Raw genomic sequence first — 19,095 nt, 5'->3', positions numbered from 1 at the left:
CCCTCCGGAGCTTAGAGCGGAGCGTCGGCGTTCCCTCCGGACTTAGAGCGGAGCGTCGGCGTTCCCTCCGGAGCTTAGAGCGGAGCGTCGGCGTTCCCTCCGGAGCTTAGAGCGGAGCGTCGGCGTTCCCTCCGGAGCTTAGAGCGGAGCGTCGGCGTTCCCTCCGTAGCTTTAGAGCGGAGCGTCGCGTTCCCTCCGGAGCTTAGAGCGGAGCGTCGGCGTTCCCTCCGGAGCTTAGAGCGGAGCGTCGGCGTCCCTCCGGAGCTTAGAGCGGAGCGTCGGCGTTCCCTCCGGAGCTTAGAGCGAGCGTCGGCGTTCCCTCCGGAGCTTAGAGCGGAGCCCGGCGTTCTCTACCTTTGCATCTTCTAGAATTCCCATATACATTAGTATTGTCCTCTGTGATGTTCGTTACTCAACAGGTTTCTGGCCAATGTGGCGTACATCATCATCGAGTCCACAGAGGAGGGACGACAGATTCCGGCCTGTGGAAGGAGATCCTTTTCCTTGTTGACCTTATGTGTTGTGGCGCCATCTTGTTTCCGTTATATGGTAATACATGGCAGTATCTCCTGACTGGTGCACTCGTGTCATTTCTGCTACCCCCCCCCCCCCCCACCCTCGAATGTGTTGTGGGAAATGACTGTCCAGTAATCCAGAACATTGGATAATCTGACGTAACTTTGGACTGGTTACAGCAGCGATGGGGAACCTTTGCCCCTCCGATTGTCCCTATGATGAGAGAGCCCTTTAACCCTGGCGTTCTGCATCCTGCCTGCGGCCGGGGGGGGGGGGGGGGGGTCTCCTCTTACTATAACATTGTATTGGGCTCATGGCAGTTCTGATAAGATTGATGACTTCTGCCTAATCTCTCATATTCTCTATTTGTAACCAGTCCATCGACATCTCCAGAAGCGTCAGCAACAGATGGGAAAGGTAACGGTCTATGGTGGTGTCTATGTCTGTGATGATGATGTGTCAGTCTGTTTATGGTGATGTCTATGTCTCTGAGTCTGTGCCCTCCCTCTGTGACTGTGTTCCCTGCCTGCTGGTCGGGGTGATGCCTTCACCTTTGCTCCTCCATTATTGGCCTTGTTGCCGCAGTAGCGCCTGATCTCAGACACCACGTTGTATTGCTGCATTGCCGATGTAAAGCCGCTCTTCTCCACCAGGGGCACTGTGGCAGCTGAATCTTTATTTTGCACGTCCCTCTGCCCCATTGTGCTGTGTAGCCGCTCAATCACGGGAGCGACAGTGTGTATACCACGCTCACAGGGGGGTTGTATATAACTCTGTGTATACCGCACTCACAGGGCACGTCCGTGCTGCAGGTTGTATATAACACTGTGTATACCACGCTCACAGGCAGGTCAGTCCAGCAGGTTGTATATAACACTGTGTATACTGCGCTCACAGGGCACGTCCGTGCTGCAGGTTGTATATAACACTGTGTATACCGCGCTCACAGGGCAGGTCAGTCCTGCAGGTTGTATATAACATTGTGTATACTGCGCTCACAGGCACGTCGTGCTGCAGGTTGTATATAACTCTGTGTATACCGCGCTCACAGGGCAGGTCAGTCTTGCAGGTTGTATATTACACTGTGTATACCGCGCTCACAGGGCCGTCCAGTCCCCTGCAGGTTTGTTATATTACACTGTGTATACCGCGCCTCACAGGGCACGTTCAGTCCTGCAGGTTGTATATAACACTGTGTATACGCGCTCACAGGGCACGTCAGTCCTGCAGGTTGTATATAACACTGTGTATACCGCGCTCACAGGGCACGTCAGTCCTGCAGGTTGCATATAACACTGTGTATACCGCACTCACAGGGCACGTCAGTCCTGCAGGTTTATAATATAACACTGTGTATACTGCGCTTCCCAGGGCACGTCAGTCCTGCAGGTTGCATATAACACTGTGTATACCGCACTCACAGGGCACGTCAGTCCTGCAGGTTGTATATAACACTGTGTATACCGCGCTCACAGGGCACGTCAGTCCTGCAGGTTGTATATAACACTGTGTATACCGCGCTCACAGGGCACGTCAGTCCTGCAGGTTGTATATAACACTGTGTATACCGCGCTCACAGGGCACGTCCGTGCTGCAGGATCCGCGACTGGAATGTAAGCATGTCGCCACCTTTTCCTGGCAGTGTTTTGGCTTTGGTTAGGAGTGATGAGTGTGATGGGGCGTTATATGTATAAAGCTAGTGGGCACCACTAATAATCATGGAGTGCTGAACCAGTGCATATAAGTAGTACATCAACCGCTCAAAGAAAAAAAGCATATGCACAAAAAATGGTAGCACATCACGAAAATCTTTATTATAACACTGACAGATACAAAAATACCACATAAATATATCAATGTACAGGAGTAGTAAAATGAGGGAGACAACACCCCAAATACTGCTCTACATTTTGGAGTAGTCACGCATGTGCAGTAGCATTAGAAGACACTATGCCCCTCACCTTACTGCCCACATCCCTGAGGAAGCCGCTAGACGGGGAACACGTAGGGTGATTTCTTATCCCATCTGACTCTCATTCTGTTGCACTGGTGGTGATCTTTTCCTATTTTTTTTTCCTATGCTCCAATATTTGTGGTTATATTTTGGTTTTATTACCGGTCTCTGTCTAGGTAGAGATGTTGGAGTCAGAGTGGTAGATTAGTCCCGGCTGGAACGCCAGCAGGACTTATGGTGACATTTTAGTGTTTTTTTAATGTAGAGCAGTATTTGGGGTGTTGTCTCCCTCATTTTACTACTCCTGTACATTGATATATTTATGTGGTATTTTGTATCTATGTCAGTGTTATAATAAAGATTTTCGTGATGTGCTACCATTTTTTGTGCATATGCTTTTTTCTTTTGAGAGGTTGAGCGTGATGGGGCGACACAGGGATGTCTATGTAATGACGCCATTAATGTCCAGCTGCCTTGTACCAACATAGGATGATCCAGCGTGGTACAAAACTGCCGATCGTACAGACTCCAACACTCAGTGCCCAGCATGGGGGCGGGGGGGATCAGGGGGGCTCCCACTCTTGCCCCCTGATACCCCTCTTGTTCCCACATTTAGGCTGCACTACGGAGCCCCCCCAATACCCCTCTTGTTCAGGTGGAATATACGGAGCCCCCAGATACCTCTTGTTCCCACATTTAGGCTGCACATACGGAGCCCCCGAGATACACCTCTTGTTCTTACATTTAGGCTGCACATAAGGAGCCCCCCCCCAATACCCCTCTTGTTCAGGCTGCACATACGGAGCCCCCCAATACCCCTCTTGTTCAGGCAGTACATAAGGAGCCCCCAGATACACCTCTTGTTCAGGCAGCACATACGGAGCCCCCTGATATCTTTCTTGTTCAGGCAGCAAATACGGAGCCCCCAGATACACCTCTTGTTCAGGCACATACGGACCCCCCAGATACCTCTTGTTCAGGCAGCACATACGGCCCCCCAGATACGCCTCTTGTTCAGGCAGCACATAAGGAGCCCCCAGATACACCTCTTGTTCAGGCACACCCCATACGGAGCACCCCTCATACCCTCTTGTTCAGGCAGCACATAAGGACCCCCAGATACACCTCTTGTTCAGGCTGCACATACGGAGCCCCCCAATACCCCTCTTTTCAGGCTGCACATACGGAGCCTCCCAGATATACCTCTTGTTCAGGCTGCACATACGGAGCCCCCCAGATACCCTTTTTGTTCTGGTGGCACATATGGGGTCCCCCGATGCCCCTCATTCAGACTGCACATATGGAGACCCCCTGATACCTTGTTCAGGCTGCACATACGGAGCCCCTCGATGCCTCTTTTGTTCTGGTGGCACATATGGGGAGGCCCCCCGATACCTCTCGTTCAGGCTGCACATACGGAGCCCCCCCCCCCCCCCCCGATACCCTTTTTGTTCTGGTGGCCCATATGGGGCCCCCTGATACCTCTCGTTCAGGCGGCCCCTCCATACAGTGGTGGATGCTGTGGCCGCCCCTCCATACAGTGGTGGATGCTGCGGCCCCTCCATACAGTGATACAGTGGTGGATGCTGCGGCCCCTCCATACAGTGGTGGATGCTGCGGCCCCTCCATACAGTGGTGGATGCTGCGGCCCCTCCATACAGTGGTGGATGCTGCGGCCCCTCCATACAGTGGTGGATGCTGCGGCCCCTCCATACAGTGGTGGATGCTGCGGCCCCTCCATACAGTGGTGGATGCTGCGGCCCCTCCATACAGGGTGGATGCTGATGCTGCGGCCCCTCCATACAGTGGTGGATGCTGCGGCCCCTCCATACAGTGGTGGATGCTGCGGCCCCTCCATACAGTGGTGGATGCTGTGGCCCCTCCATACAGTGGTGGATGCTTGGCCCCTCCATACAGTGGTGGATGCTGCGGCCCCTCCATTCAGTGGTGGATGCTGCGGCCCCTCCATACAGTGGTGGATGCTGTGGCCCTCCATACAGTGGTGGATGCTGAGGCCCCTCCATACAGTGGTGGATGCTGCGGCCCCTCCATACAGTGGTGGATGCTGCGGCCCTCCATACAGTGGTGGATGCTGCGGCCCCTCCATACAGTGGTGGATGCTGCGGCCCCCTCCATACAGTGGTGGATGCTGCGGCTGCCCCTCCATACAGTGGTGGATGCTGCGGCCCCTCCATTCAGTGGTGGATGCTGCGGCCCCTCCATACAGTGGTGGATGCTGCGGCCCCTCCATACAGTGGTGGATGCTGCGGCCCCTCCATACAGTGGTGGATGCTGCGGCCCCTCCATACAGTGGTGGATGCTGCGGCCCCTCCATACAGTGGTGGATGCTGCGGCCCCTCCATACAGTGGTGGATGCTGCGGCCCCTCCATACAGTGGTGGATGCTGCGGCCCCTCCATACAGTGGTGGATGCTGCGGCCCTCTATACTGAGAAGCTTCTTCGCTGCCTCTCACATCCGTATCCTACTGGGATCCCTTTTTTGCTCTTTCCCATTACGCAGCTTTAAACCATGAATATAATTGCCGCCATTGTTTTTTATGAGGCGTCTATTCGGCTTGTCACCGGGTAATAGCATCCATATAAGTCTACGTCTATGCCGCCCCTGGGAGCGCTCCGCTCTGTCGCAGGGAACGTGACCCTTTCTTTACCCATAAACCCGCAGACAAGCTCATCACCCGCATCGCCCGTCAGCCGCCAGATATCGACCACTGACACTGATTTAACAGTCTTTACTGGTCGTTTGTGACACCCAGGAAATGGAAAAGGGAGTGGCTGGAGAGGAAGACTATAAACGGTATAAGACAGGGATAAGGGGGACCTCCGGCTGGCTCTCCCATCCCTGGTTTGTAGGCGTCTGTTAGGGCATGCTGGGAGTTTGGTCTCCTGCGCTAAATGATGCAGGGTGTACCCCCCTCCCCCATGCTGCTAAAAGCTCGGGTGATATCTGAGGTGGGGAAAGGAATGGTGGGGGGCTGCAGGTTTAATTCACAGTACTCCAATACATCCGCCATTTATATGTAAATGCATAGAGCCGCCCTATTTACATATCCGAAAACCAGCACAGATGGCGCGAACTGGGCAGCAATTTAAGAAATGGACCGAGTCACCGGGATCTCTGCACTGGCACAGACTAGGTGACATATCAAAAAAAAAAAGTCATTAACGTGAGTGAAACATTCCCTTTAAAGTCAGTGACTCAATGGGCCGCATCTGGATCAGCAGCGAGATCCACTCCCAATGTGAACGTTTGGGTCTCTGGATATGGAGACACAATGAGACGGTAAATGTGCACAACTCCCCATTGGATCCAATCACTGGACAGAACTGGGAGAAGCGCTCGGTAAGTGTATTCTCTCTCCAGCTTTATGCACTCGACACACAGACTCCTAGTGTGAGTCTATAGGACCTTCTGGTGTTACGGGGAGAGAAGCACTCAGCTACGCACTTCTCCCTGCTTGCTCTAGTGATTGGTGGAGGCCAGCCAAGCACTGATACATCTCAAGCAGTCCCATAGACAGTGGATTGAGGGGCGCTGAGCATGCCTGACTGCTCTATACCAGCAGGCATCCCCGGACCCCCAGATTCCCTGTGACCAGAAGCTGTTTAGGAGTCTGTTCACACTGCTGTGAGTATTGGGAGAGGTGATGTGCGGCCTGGGGGATGGCGGAGGGTGCGCGGCCCCCATCACTACATATAGTCTGTTTGGTCTGGCTTTGTCATTACTAATGCTCTGCCGGTCACATACCTCTCCCCGCCGCTGTCTATATAAGGGCCGCTGGCTGCTCCTCCGCCTGACGCCGAGACCCCGGGAACACAGCATGTTTACACACGTAAACAAATCCTCCATTACTTACATCGGCCCTGGCGGGCAGCTGCTGCTGCGGCGGTGCTTTATTTACTGTCATCTGGCAGCACCTCATCTCCGAGCCATATGTGCCCCCCTCTATGCTGGGGTCCTCTCTGGGGTCCTCTCTGGGGTCTCTAGGATCCATGGGAGTGAGCCCCTCTAGGAGCGCTGCTCTGAGGATACAATATTGTGGAATAGTGAAGGGGGCTCAGCAGCTAAGACCTCCCTATATACAGTAGGCGTCCGCTCTGTTATACAGCAGTCACCCCCTGTCAGTGGCTGGGACCAGAGATAGCTCTGATCCTGAACATTTAACGGTCTGGATTCCATCCTCCATTGTGACTGCAGCCAGATGGAGGAGGCCTCACCAGTCTCATCCACCCCGACACGATTGCAGGATGTCACCGTATTGTCATTACTCCAGCTCCTGTGACCTCTCACCTCGGATTGTGTGGACAGAGTTACCTGTTAGGTGCGCACAGGTCGCACTGACCGGGGGGCTCACTCAATGTGACGGTGTATCAGGGGTCGGGGAGGGCTCGCACAATGTGACGGTGTATCAGGGGTCGGGGAGGGCTCGCACAATGTGACGGTGTATCAGGGGTCGGGGAGGGCTCGCACAATGTGATGGTGTATCAGGGGTCGGGGAGGGCTCGCACAATGTGACGGTGTATCAGGGGTCGGGGAGGGCTCGCACAATGTGATGGTGTATCAGGGGTTGGGGGGCCCCTGGCTTAATACATACAGTGCTCGCTGCTCTGAGTGACAGGCGCTGGTTAAGTCATCCATCTGCGTTAGAGATAACACTATTTTCAAGACCGGTTTCCGCCTCGCTGTAAGTGTCGCTGTCCGGTTCCTCGCTGCCGGTGATTTCAGGGGCGGCTGCTGTAATTGTCTGCTATAAATGGTGACATTCACACTGGAGATAGTGGAGCTTTATATAGAGATATGTGACCTGTATAGATGGGGGGCTACAATGGGCTTGAACATATGGGCACTGTGGTGTGTATGGTTATGGGGGCTCTGTGGGGTGTGTGGTTGTGGGGGGCTCTGTGGGGTGTATGGTTGTGGGGTGTATGGTTATGGGGCTCTTATATATGGGGGTGCTGTGACTACCCCTTTATAAGCACCTGTATAGTCCCGCCTAATAGGGAACCATACAATAAATCATTTGCTGGTCGCTATTAGTTCTGCTCTGAAGTGCAGCACTCCATAAGAGAGTCTTGGAGCAGCAGAACATCAACATGAGACGATGTCCACATGGCCCCGCTGAGTCCGCAGATCTCACAGCTGCCCCTCCTCAGCTCGATGTTTTCTTAAAGGAATTCTTGGCGTTGTTCACTAGAAGCTGTTCAATTAGTGGAGCAGAATGTGACAAGTATGGATCTCCTCAATGCGCTGATCACCTCCCTGGAGAATTCACATGGTTTCTGGGATGGACAGAATGGTTAAAGAAGCACTCCACCTTATATGGAGCTGCCGCCAGTCCCGGGGTTACACAGCCACCAGTTTGGGTTATGGGACCTGTTTGCTCCCATCTCATGGTCCCAGCCCTGTTTTGTGGTTTGTACACAGATGACATAGGGTAATATTGCCCTGTAGGCGGCTTGGTTATTCCTACCAGTGTTCTCCAACCTGTGGCAGAACTACAAGCGTGGGCATAGCCCATATGTGTCAGGGCATGCTGGGAGCTGGAGAACCATTGTCTTACATGGAGCCAAAGACGGTCAGGGCATGCTGAGAGCTGGAGAACCATTGTCTTACATGGAGCCAAAGACGGTCAGGAAATGCTGGGAGCTGGAGAACCATTGTCTTACATGCAGCCAAAGACGGTCAGGGCATGCTGAGAGCTGGAGAACCATTGTCATACATGCAGCCAAAGACGGTCAGGGCATGCTGAGAGCTGGAGAACCATTGTCATACATGCAGCCAAAGACGGTCAGGGCATGCTGAGAGCTGGAGAACCATTGTCATACATGCAGCCAAAGACGGTCAGGGCATGCTGGGAGCTAGAGAACCATTGTCATACATGCAGCCAAAGACGGTCAGGGCATGCTGAGAGCTGGAGAACCATTGTCTTACATGGAGCCAAAGACGGTCAGGGCATGCTGAGAGCTGGAGAACCATTGTCTTACATGGAGCCAAAGACGGTCAGGAAATGCTGGGAGCTGGAGAACCATTGTCATACATGCAGCCAAAGATAGTCAGGGCATGCTGGGAGCTGGAGAACCATTGTCTTACATGCAGCCAAAGACGGTCAGGGCATGCTGAGAGCTGGAGAACCATTGTCATACATGCAGCCAAAGACGGTCAGGGCATGCTGGGAGCTGGAGAACCATTGTCATACATGCAGCCAAAGACGGTCAGGAAATGCTGAGAGCTGGAGAACCATTGTCATACATGCAGCAAAGATAGTCAGGGCATGCTGGGAGCTGGAGAACCATTGTCTTACATGCAGCCAAAGACGGTCAGGGCATGCTGAGAGCTGGAGAACCATTGTCATACATGCAGCCAAAGACGGTCAGGAAATGCTGAGAGCTGGAGAACCATTGTCATACATGCAGCCAAAGACGGTCAGGGCATGCTGAGAGCTGGAGAACCATTGTCATACATGCAGCCAAAGACGGTCAGGAAATGCTGGGAGCTGGAGAACCATTGTCATACATGCAGCCAAAGATAGTCAGGAAATGCTGGGAGCTGGAGAACCATTGTCATACATGCAGCCAAAGACGGTCAGGGCATGCTGGGAGCTGGAGAACCATTGTCATACATGCAGCCAAAGACGGTCAGGGCATGCTGGGAGCTGGAGAACCATTGTCATACATGCAGCCAAAGACGGTCAGGGCATGCTGGGAGCTGGAGAACCATTGTCATACATGCAGCCAAAGACGGTCGCTGCACATTGGGGAGTGTTGCTGTATATACTGATATAATCCCTCCTAAGAGGTAACCATTTCAGGATGGCGGAGGTGCATTATTACCCCGTGTAATGTCCCTCTATGTAGTCAATGGGCAAGAAAGAGCCAGACTTCTGACCGGGGGACAGGTTCACCTCTTTAAAGGGATTGTTCACCAAAATTTTTTTCTTTCGAACCAACTGGTGCCAGAGATTTGTAATCTACTTCTCTGAAAAACTCTCAAGCCTTCCAGTACTTATCAGCTACTGTATGTCCTGCAGGAAGTGGTGTATTCTCTCCAGTGACACAGTGCTCTCTGCTGCCACCTCTGTCCATGCCAGGAACTGTCCAGAGCAGCAGCAAATCCTCATAAAAAACCTCTCCTGCTCTGGACAGTTCCTGACATGGACAGAGGTGGCAGCAGAGAGCACTGTGTCACACAGAGAATACACCACTTCCTGCAGGACATACAGCAGCTGATAAGTACTGGAGATTATTAAATCGAAGTAAGTTACAAATTTCTGGAACTTTCTGGCAGCAGTTCATTTGAAAGAAAAACTGTTTTGACGAACAACCCCTTCAAAGCCTGATATATGTAAGAGTGTTCATACATGACACTGAGGAGAGCAGAAACGTCCCTATATGCCGGGGATTTTACTCCTTGTCCTAAGTCGTTCAGCAAGTTTGCTCATCACTGAAACTTTAATGATGTGAAGGTTAACTTTTACCAGTATATGGGGGACGCAGCAGCCACTTTATTAGGATATATTGCCCCCTATGTAGTCACTGTAGCGACATCGCCCTGTTGCCTTATCTGCAGGGCCTGGAGGCGGCATGGGAAAGACTGTGATTATTTGTTTCTAGATTGTGAGGTTGTCTGATCCTGTCCCTGACATTCCCAGTATCATCATCATTTTTCTTGTTCTCCCTTTTGTCAGCTGCTATCAACTTGGCGAAACTGAAGCTTTTCAGACACTACTACGTGATGGTGAGTCAGACAGGAACGAGGAGATGGACGCAGTGTAACCAGCAAGTAAACATTCTGTAATAACAGCAGAGAGCCTGTACAGTGACGTACAATACAGGCTATAAGAGTACAAGAATATAACTACTATAATACTGCTCCTATATACAGGGACATAACTACTATAATACTGCTCCTGTATACAGGAATATAACTACTATAATACTGCTCCTATATACAGGAATATAACTACTATAATACTGCTCCTATATACAGGAATATAACTACTATAATACTGCTCCTATATACAGGAATATAACTACTATAATACTGCTCCTATATACAGGGATATACTACTATAATACTGCTCCTATATACAAGAATATAACTACTATAATACTGCTCCTATATACAGGAATATAACTACTATAATACTGCTCCTATATACAGGGATATAACTACTATAATGCTGCTACTATATACAGGAATATAACTACTATAATACTGCTCCTATATACAGGGATATACTACTATAATACTGCTCCTATATACAAGAATATAACTATTATAATACTGCTCCTATATACAGGAATATAACTACTATAATACTGCTCCCTATATACAGGAATATAACTACTATAATACTGCTCCTATATACAGTAATATAACTACTATACTACTGCTCCTATATACAGGGATATAACTACTATAATACTGCTCCCTATATACAGGAATATACTACTATAATACTGCTCCCTATATACAGGAATATAACTACTATAATACTGCCCCCTATATACAGATATATAACTACTATAATACTGCTCCTATATACAGGAATATAACTACTCTAATACTGCTCCTATATACAGTAATATAACTACTATACTACTGCTCCTATATACAGGGATATAACTACTATAATGCTGCTACTATATACAGGGATATAACTACTATAATACTGCTACTATATACAGATATGTTTATGGCTCTGTAGAGCAATTCTCCTCTGTCCATTTCCCCGTATACTCGCCCGGTTTATGTTCACACCCTGCAGTGAGGCTGGTGCTGCCCCTGTTGATGTGGATGTGCGGCTGGGGCAGTAATTGTATTACGGTAATCTATCTGGGAGATGGCCGGTGGTGCTTGAGATGCAGACATAATAACCCGCAGCTCACAGCAATCTATTAAGTGGGCGCCATAAATTCCTCTCAGCGAGATTAATCCCAGATCTGCAGCGTGACATGTCAGAGATGGCAGCCGGGGTGGGGGGCTCTGCGCTGCCGGAGGGATCCACCCTGCAGATAACCAGGAAACCTCTCATGTCTCTTTCTGCCATAGATTGTCTGCTTCATATACTTCACCCGGATCATCGCCTTCCTCATCAAGTTAGCGGTCCCATTCCAATGGAAGTGGATGTACCAGGTAGGTGCTGCCCGCTACAACCGTGTTATCTGAAGCTGAAACATAACGGAGCCACATAAAGCGTCACTGGCCTGTGTGGTGAATAAATAAAGCCGCCGCTCACTTATGGATCCCCAAGGCTGACACTCCAGTCTCTATACATTTCATAGCTGATGGTTTGCCACAATTGCATCCGCTTTAGGCCTAATTTAAAGGGGTATTCCGCTCATGCATACCTTGTGATATGTTGCTGCCCATGGTGAGACTAACAATTCCTTCCATACTTTCTATTATCTATTTAGTCTTCTTCTCCCAGTTCTCAGCTGCTGCTTTCTGCTGAATTCACAAAAAAGAGAAAAGCTCCCTTCTGAGACGGCTGATGTAAACAAGTCCCTGTCGGGCTGTGACTGAAACGTAGCTTCTTTGTAATGCTGCGAGGGTTATTCTGAGGTCAAGTGGCTCACTGTGAATAATCCTCCCAGCATTACAAAGAAGCTACAATGTTGCAGATACAGCCAGCAAGGGTCTTGTTTACATTAGCCGCCTCAGAAGGGCTGGGGGGGAGGAAACAGAGAGAAAAGTTCAGGCACAGATTTTTGTGACTTCAGCAGAAAGCAGCAACTGAGAACTGGGGGGAAGGAGACTGAATAGATGATTACAAATATGGAAGGAATTTAGTCTCACCATGGGCAGCAACATATCTAAAGTTATGTGTGAGTGGAGTACCCCTTTAAACTAAATAGCCTGGACTCCAGATTGTAACAAAGTATCAGCACAGGAGAGCCTGGCAGTACTGACATATGTCTCAGAGAGGTATAGGCTCGCCCCGCGCCCCCCACACACATGCACCACACAATGGCTGAAAAGCTGCCACACTTCTCATAGACTGGAACTGAGCTATAATTAAAGGGATCTCCAGCGCTGCAAAAACACGGCCACTTTCTTCCAGAGACAGCACGGCTCTTGTCTCCAGTGAGCGTAACTGCAACCCGCACTGGACTCTTGTTGTCTATGGAACAAAGTGGCCGTGTTTTTGTAGTATTAACACATTTTCACAAAACTTTTGGCAAATCAAGAAACCCGCTAATAGTTTTTTGAGTATTAGTAGCAGTAGTTGGGATCTGGATGTTTAGACCCCCGCCGATCCCTAGAACAACCTGGAGATGCAGGCGGCTGAGCACAGGGATAGGTACGGTAATAAATCTGTGAGACGAGGAGAGAAGTGCTCAGCCAAGTGCTTCTCCCTGCTTGTTCTAGTGATCGGTAGGAGTCTTATCACCCCCCGAAATGAGCCACAGAATCCCAGGATTATATTGTCCGCCTGCCATCCCAATCAGCCTCTATTCTTTATTGCTACTATGTGAAATACGTTAATAGAAGAGAGTGGCGGTCTATTACATGGAGTGACAGCCAGCTGACAGTCGCCATCGTTGTCAGCATTTTGGTTCGCGCTTTATAAGAACAATCTTCATGTCTGTGGGCTAATTGTGGCCTTTGTACTATTACACTAAACCATCATCGGCCGGTAACGTCCAATTACGGCCGATAATCATCTGCTATAATCGGACTCTTACTCTCTGCCCTTCGGCCCTCTGTGAGCCTCCCCTTGCAGTAGTTTTGGTGCAGTGTGTCAGTATTTGCAGCCTACATTATACATATCCTCCTGATTCTCCCCTCAGCTCCTGGATGAATTGGCCACCTTCGTCTTCTTCGTATTAACCGGTTACAAGTTCCGTCCAGCATCGGACAACCCGTACCTGCAGCTTCCCCAGGACGAGGACATGGATGATCTGGAAATGGAGGCAGTGTGAGTAGAATAGATGTGTGACCGCTGACATCGGGGCCCGGAGGGGGGGGGGGGGGGTAACGGAGCCCCACTCATCCCATCAGACGATGCCTGGTCACACCTAGCGCAGCATCACTGATTTGTGCCGCCATGTAGTGCACCAAAGGCTGGGATACTGGTTTACTGCCAGAACACAAGCCTGTGCTATTTAGCTCCAGAGACCTCGCAGCCGCCTGGGAAAAGAGTAGCACAGTCCTCAATGCAGAGTATTTCAGGAGAGGACACAGCTGCTGCTACTGGGGGAACAGTGTCATGACTTGAAGAACAAGATCAAAGGCAGGAACCCCCAGCAGCACCGAGTATTTCAGGATATCAGTGTTCAGTAGGTGAGGACAGGGCTGTATGTATAAGGGACATGTGGGAGGAGAGAACACGAGGCAGATATTTGCAGCAGCACAGAGTATTTCAGGAAGGACTTCCGTGGTCACAGACAGGTTCCCCAGCAGCTCAGCTCATGTCTATGGAAGGAGAAGTGGTTTTTCGCCCCCTCCCCCCTCCAGGTAGTGTCGGCCCCGGTATGGGGGCCTGTTTAGTGTCGGAGCGGTCAGATGTCCTAGTTTAGGCAGCTCGGTCCTGTTTCTTCTAACATCAAAGCGTCATACGTGCCTGGTTTTCTGCAGCCGCTCTATATACACACACAATGGCTGACGCCCAACTCTCTTGTTAGACGTAAGTGACATTTTGTATAGTTCCCCCATGTGCTGGGGTCCGGCTCCATTAATCACAATCTCTGCTTGCTGTCAGTGAATAGGAGCCTTATAGTCTACATCCAGAGGCTGACCTACAGCTGTATCGTGTAGACCAATGGTCGCCGGATCACAGCTCCCACTTTGTCTGGACAGCTTGCAGGCTCTTGTGTCTTGCTGGGAGTTGTAGTCCTGTAACAGCGGGAGAGCCACAGGTTGGAGACCACTGTGTGACGGACCCCTTTAGACTGGTCCACTTTTACTTACATTAATAGGCTTTGTTCACACATTGTAAGAGAACGGTCGTTCTTTGACCCAGCCAGATCACGCAACGGCCGGTCTCAGAAAAGATCATCCGTACGCGCCCTCATCCGAATTCCCCGCTGTTCACAAAGAAGCGGGCTGCCGGAGCCGCAGGCTCCATTGTGTGCACTGACAGGGGTTTCTGCGGCCCCTGTGACATGTCAGTTTCTTGTGGCGCCGCCAGGGATCTCAGCCAGAGTGATTTGTGCGGAGGGATTCCCTCAGCACAACGTAAGTTCTGTACTAATCACGGCCGTTGCAACAACAGCCGTCATTAGTACGGAACTTAAGTTGTGTGAACATAGCCATAGACTGGAAAGAGGATTGTCTGCACTGGATACAATTGTAGCAAACCCTCAGCTGTGATAAGGATTAGGCTACAGCCTCTAGATATAAACAAGGATATTTCTAATCTGGATAGGACACTATTCACTGACAGCTATTACCCTTCCAGGCCTCAATGTAGTGTAGTGCTGAGATGGTGAAGTATATGAGAAAGCTGACAACCTTTCCAGTATACAAAATGTGAAATGGAGAGAAGAGCTGCTGCACCTCACACCTATGGCTGATACTAAAGCCGCTAAGCTACATTAAAAACAAACACCAGGAATTTGGTATACAATTTGATCAAACCCATACGCCCCGTGTACCCCGTGCAGGTATCCTGGTTCACACGGGTCCCTACGCTAACTCTGTACCGTGTCAGTCAGCGACTGCCTCCCCCGCATGTGCCTCCATGGCCTCCCTTCCCTGCATGTGCACGCTTTGCACGACCTGCACGTTGGTACACGGGGCGATATGGCTTGATCTATTCATATTCCAACATCCTGAAATGGGTTTTTTAAAATAGGCTTGGCAGCATTAGTATCAGCCATAGGTGTGATGTGCAGCCGCTCCTCTATCTCCATGTCGGACTTTCCAGTATACAGTAACGCTGTATATATATATTAGACTGGGAACAATAGCCCCCCAGTATATTGGGTGAGGTGGGGGGGGGGGGGCCTCACATAACATATTAGCAGATGGGATCTGGAGCACAGAGCGCCCCCACAACCCTTTTATTAGATCAGTGCTCTTTCACCTGTGGCTATCCAACTGCTGCACAATCGCAATTCCCTTCATGTCCTGATAGCTGGACAGCCGCAGCTCGGAGAACACTGCTCTGATGTGTATGGAGGTCTGTCAGGGCATGCTGGGAGTTGTAGTTTTGCGACAGCTGGAGAGCTGCGGGTTGGAGAACACTGCCTTAGGTTACCTAGCATCAGTCGCTGAGAAGAACCCATCTATAGAAGCGGTGGTATGGTGTATGTGCGGAGTGACGTGAGCTCAGGCTGGGGGGGGGCACGGCTAGTTATAACAGGTGTCTGTGCTCCAGCTGGGCCTAGACCGTAAAAATGGCATCAAACTTCATAGAACTATTTACATTAAGTGTTTTTGTTCTAAAATCCAGGCCGGACCTCCCGACCCCTTAACTCATTCAGACCCCTGATCAGCCCAGGCAAAACCTTAAGGGGGCACTCCAGCGATTTCTTCTTTTTTTCTTTTTCTTTCAAATCAACTGGTGTCAGAAAGTTATACAGATTTGTAATTTATTTCTTTAAAAAAAAAAAAAATCTCCAGTCTTTCAGTACTTATCAGCTGCTGTATGTGCTGCAGGAAGTGGTGTATTCTCTCCAGTCTGACACAGTGCTCTCTGCTGCCACCTCTGTCCATGTCAGGAACTGTCCAGAGCAGGAGAGGTTTTCTATGGGAATTTGCTGCTGCTCTGGACAGTTCCTGACATGGACAGAGGTGGCAGCAGAGAGCACTGTGTCAGACTGGAGAGAATACACCACTTCCTGTGGGACATACAGCAGCTGATAAGTACTGAAAGACTGGAGATTTTCTTTTTAAAAGAAGTAAAATACAAATCTACATAACTTTTACTGACACCAGTTTTGAAAGAAGAAACATTTTCACCAGGGTTCCCCTCTAAATTAATCAGTCACAGGTCAGTGGCTCCTAAGCTCATTCAGACCCGGATCCGCCTTCTCTTATCTTGCGGATAGCTCATCAGTACATATTGCCTGGACTACCCCTTTAATTAACCTGCAAAGCATCATGGTAAGTGACAGGACTTGATCCTCATTGGGGCTGCTGAACACTTGTGTTGTCTCCTTCTTACAGAGTGACGACCACAGGAAGCACAGAGGGCATCAAGAAAGTGAAAAAAGTCCAGAACGGCTCTTCAGAGCCTCGCTCAGAGTGGGAGAACTCTGCCTGAACGCACAGACTGACACCTGGATTTTAATTTATTATTCACTCCTATTATACATGCAGAGAAGCGGCTCACTGAGAATCCCTGCACCTCCATCCCTCCTGCCGCACCTGGTACCCCCGCCATACAGACAGCAGCTAGCCCCCACTGCTAGACACAGCCCCCTATAGAGCACCGCTCTGCCTACCAAGGACTTCAAGCTCAATTCCAGGACGTTTAGGAACCAATAAATCTGATCAGTTTTGTACCTCATTGTCCAGGAAGCCGTGGGCCGGCAAGATGCACAGACGGGTGTGGCCCGCGGTGGCTGCTCGGTGCCGGGATGCTGTTCGTGAACTCCTGAGGAGACTTTGTAGGTCATCCGTGCAGCCCCCCTCCCCCCCCCCTCCCCCTGTGAACAGAATCACCTGTATATACGGTTATATTAATTTTGTAGCAGATCTATACCGTTTCTAGAATGTCCTCGGGGAATCCTAATCTATATATCGAGATGGAATGCAGAGCTGTGTGTGTTGTGCTCCCAGGACCCTGCTTACTCTTTCAGTACTGTCTACGGGAACACCTGCTATCCCAGTCAGTCACAACAGGGATGTTAAAGGGGTTGTCCGGAATTTGAAAAACGTGATTTGTTTTCCACAAACAGCGCCACCCCTATCCACGGGTTGTGTGTGGTATTGCAGCTTCATTCACTCACAGCTGTGTTTGCTTGGGGATGTCCATGTTTTTCACTATATAGCACCTTGCTTGGTTCTGTCTGGGTGATATAGCTGCCATTACAGCTCCACCAGCCGGTAGCACCCAGCTTTGCCAGAATCCTGAAGCTGGTGATTTACTGTATGACAACCCCTGCAGTGGTGGCTGTCGGTTCTCGCTCGCCTTTGCTGGTCACGTTGGCAGTCACCCAGCTTTCCCAGATGCAGATAGAAGTAAGAAATGGCTGAAGTGAATATTTGGAGTGAATGGGGTGTATATTGGGGGACGCCTTCAGTATTACTGAGGTCTTATAGCAGGATACGGGCACTCGCCAGCACTCCGACCCCCTGTAGAGCATGTTCTATGGCGTCGCCTTGTTCTTTTCTCTGTGATATTTAGGGAATATAAAGATTTCCATTTTCTGTCTGTACCGGGGCCGCTTGGTGCTGGAGACGGTACATTAATACTCATGACCGAGTTCTGTTTGGTGGGGGTGCAGGTCCAGTGAATACTACGGACGGTGTCTGAGGACGTCACTTATCACGGCCATGTGTATAGGAAGGGTCAGGTGTCTGCTCCATCCCTCCTAGAGGAGGTGTATTGTCACTAACTTTCTGTTCTTTGAGTGAAGTCCTCAGGATTTCCGCTTGCTGTCAGGGAATGAGAACGCTGTAGATAAAGCCCATGGTGTGCAGCCTGTCTGTGTCCGCTTCCATTCACTGACAGCAAGCAGGGATATTGGGACCTTCCTGTCATGCAATGACTGAGCTTTATTCACACACACCCCCTGTTATAAAGACACGTTCCTGTTCTGCGTCGGTGGACCAAAGGTTTCGGTGTGTTCTGGGCCAGTGGGGTGTTTGCTATGATGGTGTACATTTTGGGGTTTTGGTTGTGGTGTTTTTCTCCCACTAACCTTTCTTTACTGGTCATTGCCTCTCTTCCCAGTGCTGAAAGGGTTAACGCATCAGGTCTGAGGACGCGATATAAGTGCGAGTGTTTTAATGATACATTTATTTCTTTTGTGAATAAAAAAAAAAAAAAAGAAAAGACTAATTCTGGCTCAATGAAGCAGCGCCCCCTGTTGTACATGTGGCGGTGGACCCGGCGGGCGGCGTCTCTGGGGACGAGGGTCTGTGTGTGTTACCTTCTATGCAAGTGAAATAAAAGGGAGCGACAGAAATCCGGCTGCTTCTATTCTTGCTGCGTTCTATCATCTTATACATTATAAGTGTCCTGACAGCGGGGGGCAGCCTCCCGGTCATATCACCAGAGGTCACCTGATCTGTGAGGTCACTGGGAGCCGCACCCCAGACTTCTCTGTCTGCTCTATGCCCATCCCCCAGACTCCTTTGCCACCCCCCCCCCCCACCTCCAGACCCCTCTTCCTACTCTGTGCCTTCCCCCAGACTCCTTTGCCCCCTACCTTCAGGCTTCTCTGCCTACTCTTTGCCCTCCCCCCAGACTCATTTGCCCCCCCCCCCACCTCCAGACCCCTCTGCCTACTCTGTGCCGTCCCCCCAGACTCCTTTGCCCCCACCACCTCCAGACCCCGCTGCCTACTCCATGTCCTCCCTCCAGACTCCTTTGCCCCCACCACCTCCAGACCCTGCTGCCTACTCCATGCCCTCCCCCCAGACTCCTTTGTCACCTACCTCCAGACCCCGTTGCCTACTCTATGCCCATCCCCCAGACTCCTTGGCCCCC

At 50.5% G+C, this 19,095-nt stretch overlaps 1 protein-coding gene across 1 annotated transcript; it reads left to right on the top strand.

Moving 5' to 3' along the window:
• Positions 1-892: 892 nt before the first annotated feature.
• Positions 893-17,495, top strand: LOC138777290 (protein GPR107-like; the record flags this gene model as incomplete). The annotated part of the gene is made up of 5 exons (XM_069956280.1): positions 893-933; positions 10,174-10,223; positions 11,541-11,624; positions 13,283-13,410; positions 16,605-17,495. Coding segments are annotated over 5 exons (400 nt in total), but the record flags the coding sequence as incomplete, so codon positions are not given.
• Positions 17,496-19,095: the final 1,600 nt, after the last annotated feature.

This window comes from Dendropsophus ebraccatus, unplaced genomic scaffold, assembly GCF_027789765.1.
Source record: "Dendropsophus ebraccatus isolate aDenEbr1 unplaced genomic scaffold, aDenEbr1.pat pat_scaffold_555_ctg1, whole genome shotgun sequence".
NCBI lineage: Eukaryota > Metazoa > Chordata > Amphibia > Anura > Hylidae > Dendropsophus > Dendropsophus ebraccatus.
Note: the sequence above shows the minus strand (reverse complement) of the source record. Positions and strands in the feature narration are given on the sequence as shown.